This window comes from Merops nubicus, unplaced genomic scaffold (assembly GCF_000691845.1).
Source record: "Merops nubicus isolate BGI_N331 unplaced genomic scaffold, ASM69184v1 scaffold5715, whole genome shotgun sequence".
Classification (NCBI taxonomy): Eukaryota; Metazoa; Chordata; class Aves; order Coraciiformes; family Meropidae; genus Merops; species Merops nubicus.
Genome location: NW_008607492.1, coordinates 80,900 through 85,746, shown reverse-complemented (window position 1 = coordinate 85,746; position 4,847 = coordinate 80,900). Strand labels below are relative to the sequence as shown.

Here is a 4,847-nt window from a genome sequence, read left to right as displayed (position 1 = left end):
CCGCACGCTGGACGAGGCTGAGAGTTTTGTTGCCTGGAAAACTGGATTCTGAATCGTGAGAGGCTTTGAATCCCCCCCTCTCCCAAATAAAACGAACCCCTCTGACTTCTTTTCTCAGCAGGAGGGGGAGGGAGGGCGGACTTACCATGAAGACGAACCGAAGATGCAGAGCCCTGCTAGCAGTGAGTCTGAACCTGATGGCTCTCCTCTTTTCTACAACAGCTTTTATCACGACCTACTGGTGTGAGGGCACACAGAGGGTCCCCAAGCCCAGCTGTGGGAAAGAGAAGAAGACAAACTGCCTCAACTACGGTGGGAATGGGACTGCAAATGAGACGAACCAGAACGTGGTTCACTACAGCTGGGAGACGGGCGATGACCGCTTCCTTTTCAGGTATTTCCACACTGGGATCTGGTACTCCTGTGAGGAAAACATCAACGCTGCTGGTAAGTCTAAAACAACTTCCTTCCAGCGTGGCTTGCTTTGTGCTTGGCTCTGCCAGATAAACACCCAGGCAAGCTGCTCTCTGCTCTCTCTGAAAGCAGATTCGCCCTGCAGAGAGAGAGAGAGGCAGAATTTTAACAGTTCTTTGTTGAAAAGCAACCTGTTTCCAGCGAGAGCGAGGGTTGGCTTGTTTACCTGCTGAGGGCCGCAGGGGCTGTGCTCCGAAGCCCTCTGCGAAGCCCCCGGTGCCACCCCCGCGGGCACTGCGGCCAGAGAGCGCTCGGTGCGTCCCCCCCCGGGAGATGCTCCGGGGAGCACACAAAAGACAGCGGCGGGCAGTTGCTAAGGAGGTTCTGCCATCGAATTGTAACTGCCCCCGAAATAACCCCCCCCCCAGGGCAGTGGTCTGGGTGGCAGGGAAAGCACAAAGGTCACAGTGTTTGTCAGGTTATAGCCCAGAATTCCTGTTTTCTGGCATCCCTTAAGGAAATGACCACCCACAAACCATTCCTGGTGGCTGGATTCTGTGTTTGTTGGAGTAGAGAAATGGCAGTTAAAGAGCACAACCGGGCACAAGAAAGCTCCTTTCTGTTCCCTGCTCAGCCATTTACTTGCTGGGAAGTACTCAAGAAGACATCTCCCCAGCTTATCTGTGCGTTCATTTCCTTTGCTGTGTCCTGGCACTTCCCAAGAAATAAAACACTGGGGGGTGGATGGAAGGCAGCAGCCATGGGACTGATTGAAGTCTCAACAGATGCAAACTGACAGTCCCTACTCCCAAAGCTGTCTGGTAGAGCTAACATCCAAACTCTGCTTTTGAAAGAGCTTTTTTTTTTTTCCTGGATTATGTGACTGGAAAATAAAGTTGATAAATGTGAAATAGTATGAGATGATGATAGCTCGTGGAAGCTGGTTCCACCTTGCTGGGCTGTTTCCATTCTATCCTGCCATTGCCCAAGGAGTAGACTGGGGAGTTGGTCCTTCACCACTGCTGGGAGAGAGGAGCAGTTAATCATTCTTGGTGTTCTCTCTCTGAGGACAGAACACATTCCTCAGTAATGGGAAGTGTAAGACAGCTTGGTAAAGTTGCTCTGTAAGGATGTGCTATAAAGAGGAGCAAGCTTTGGGAGCAGCTTACCGTCCATTTCACCCCAAGGTGCTATGTATGCTCACTGCTATTCCTGAGGATAGTGCTTCAAGGAGTAGTCAGTCATTAAAACTTGGTTTGATATATGAAAAGCAGAGTTCATGAAATCCAGCCTTGCGGCTAACAATAAACAGCTGCATCCTGAAATGAGGGCTCCAAAGTAACCCTCCTGATGTTAGAGGAAAAGACAGGAAAAAAAGACTGTTTCACTGATTTGGAAATAAACATAGGCCAGAGCAGCCTGAGTGAGCAGCTTAAGACTCTCCAACTTTCTGAGCGTCCTAACTGGGCTCGGGACAGCCAAGCATGCCCAGATCTTTGGCAGATACTGAAAGCTTTCCAAGCCAAGATTTATGTGTGAGATAAGTTGTAACTGTGTGACTCCAGCCCACTCAGAAAACCAAGTTATCTGTGGGAGAAGAGAAATACAGTGATCTATTCTGTACTGGATAAACAAAGCTGTGCTGTCATGGGTGATTTTGGGAGATAGCTGGAAGCCAGCTTTAGAAAGTCATGGTGAAAGCTGGAGAGAAGGGTTTGTTTCTCTCCCACACACACCACCAGAGCACCCACGTGTGTGTTTCATCTTATTTGAAACACTAACTTGAAGAAAATCACTTTTCAGTTAGCAGACCAGGAGTGACCAAGCTTTGGGAAGAATCCAGCCAGGTACAGGGACATATTAGCTTAGACAAACAGCTGCCTCGTCCAGGGTTTACCACAGGTTTTTTTTTTCTGATAAAGACAGGAACAATGTAATGGAGACATGTCTAAATTTACCCCTAAGAGTCTCAGTATAAAATAACCATGAAAGCTCTTCATTCACACTTAGGGGTTTGGAATGGCGGACTGTCAGTACATTGTCATGGCCCTTCACAGCCTGACAGGTGATCATTTTATCCGAGCTCCAGGGCAGTGAGGCACCAGCCAGCCCTAATCCAACAGCACTCTGGTCATGCTTACACCCCCCCCCAGCACTCAAGGACCTGTGAGTAATTCATGGGCTGACCACGCTGTCCACAGCACACTTCCTGACCACAGTCCTGCAGGTACCACAAGCCATACAGGCAGCACACTGTTATCAAACACCCCAGGATGCCAGGAAAACATCCAGAAAATACCACTAGCACACAGATGGGGTTGTAGTAAATGAGCCAAACTCCCTAGCTTGAATGCACTTCATACTTCCAATAACAACCTTCTTAAAGCTTTCTCTGTGCTGAAAATGACTGCAACCACAGCTTTCCCCCAAGCCAGGTCCTTCCAGTAGCCACTCCACAGCCCCACTCCCCTGGCAGCAGAACATACGGCCACCACCTATGGCCAGCACCATTCCTACAGATTCCTATCCCATATTCCTCACTGCCAATGCCCAAATCCAAGTAACATGAATCCCACCAGGAACACGTGAATACCACTAACAATCTCTGTGGTCACGATGCTGTCAAAACTCTCCAGAGCCTCCTAACAGTCCCAGTCGTGAGCTGCACTCTTCATCTAGCCACCAGGGTTTTGATTTCTCTCTCCTGACACAATACTGTCAGAACTTTCTGCTCCCTGCACTGGTGCATCTGAAACAGCAGCTGTTGTAGCACAGGCACCACAGGACCAGTTCCCAGAGGGCTGATACCACAAGGGACAGGATTGCAGGGCTCCCAGTTGGCTGAAGCAGCTGGGACTCAGTCACACCTTAAAATGAGAGGCAGATTTTTGAGTGTCTTCTCCTACTGTTTACCTGAAATGTCTGTGTAGATTCCAGAGGTTGAGGAACAAAAAGCATGTCACCCACTCCCCATGCAGAGACTAGCAAAGCAGGCCTGCAGCTTGTTGCAAGTTTCTGATTTTCACTGATATCTCTAACAGAGATTGAATGCTGTGATTATTTCTGAAATAATTTGTGAATCTGGAGTTTATTTTTATCCAGCATGTCTAGGATGGCTAAAGAATCCAAAAAGCATTTAGCACCTGAGAAATAAAATTGTGATACCCTCTGGGAATAGAGGGATTGGAGCATATCTGTTTCATTGGTGGGCAAGTCCTGTAATTATTTAGCACAATTTCTGACTCAAAAGTGTGCTGAATCTCAGTCTACCATAAAAAGGATGAAGGCTTTCCCTTTCCAGGTGGGTTCAATGCTTTGGACCCCACACACGTGGAGGTACCTTCTGTAAGGGCAATGCACCCAACCTCCAGAAGGCACTGAGTCTAAAAGCACACCCTACAAACTCTGCAGATCACACTGGTCACAAGTCCTGCTCTGCACCCACACGCTGTCCAGGGCACTTGGAGCCTCCTCCCAGGCTGTGAATTCCTTGGCTATCACCAGGCATTGCAGGGCTGAGCTCTCTATCATTTCATTCCTTCATGAGTATGACTAAGTGCACGTCTTATTTCATACTGGCAGTCTAGGTCTGTGCTTCTGTCGGTACTGGACACCTCACCAGGTGATGTGCTAACAGCAACAGCAGTAAACTGGGCGGGTAGACTCCGTGACTCAAGAGCTTGTGCCCTGCTCATGTGCCATGGAAAGATTAACACATGAAGCAGGGAAGGTGGCACACCCAACAGGTAGAGGAGCTGGAGAGCTGGGAAGCAATAACACATGAGCCCAATTTGCTCAGTAGTGTCTTTGCTTTGATTTGATTATAAAAAACCCATGAACTTAGGTCTTGTTTTAGTTGCTAATGAACAATCTCAGTAATAGTATCCCCTTGCTGCCTTTTAAGAGTATTGTCCTATTAAATAAACAACGAACCTTTCCCTGGTGCTCACCACACTCCACAAAGTCAGGGAGGTGGGGAATGGGTTTGCACAGGCTTGGTTTGCATCTTGGAATGGCATTTTGAGGGCAAGGGGCCTGTGGTTCTATGTATGGTATGTAAAGATGGGCCATAAATATAGACATGGGATGCACAGTTGAGAAGGAGCCAGAGAACGAGGGAGGTGTATCCTCCAGAAATGAATAAACCTGTAGCTTATAGAGGGAAGAACTTGCCACACACTTTCACAGATCCAGAGCAGAACTGCATCACCCTTCTCCCCCACCACTGTGTGATAATAAGGGTATGTGATTCACCTTAGGCAGCCGTCCAGAGAGAGGGACCGGCGGGCAGCACCTTGTGAGTACATAATTAAAAGCAAGAGGAATTGGGAATTCTTGCTGGATTATGAGAAATAGAATATAATTGGCATGACTGGAACCTGGCGGGTTTAGTCGCATGACTGGAATGTAAAAGTTGCTAGTTATAAATTGTT

The 4,847-nt window shown here is 48.1% G+C and overlaps 1 protein-coding gene across 1 annotated transcript in view; it reads left to right on the top strand.

Moving 5' to 3' along the window:
* Positions 1–146: 146 nt before the first annotated feature.
* Positions 147–4,847, top strand: part of GSG1L (GSG1-like) — a 51,280-nt gene continuing 46,579 nt past the window's right edge. The window contains exon 1 of the mRNA XM_008939947.1: positions 147–447. Coding sequence (XP_008938195.1) covers positions 147–447 — 301 coding nt within the window. The remainder of the gene's footprint in view (positions 448–4,847) is intronic.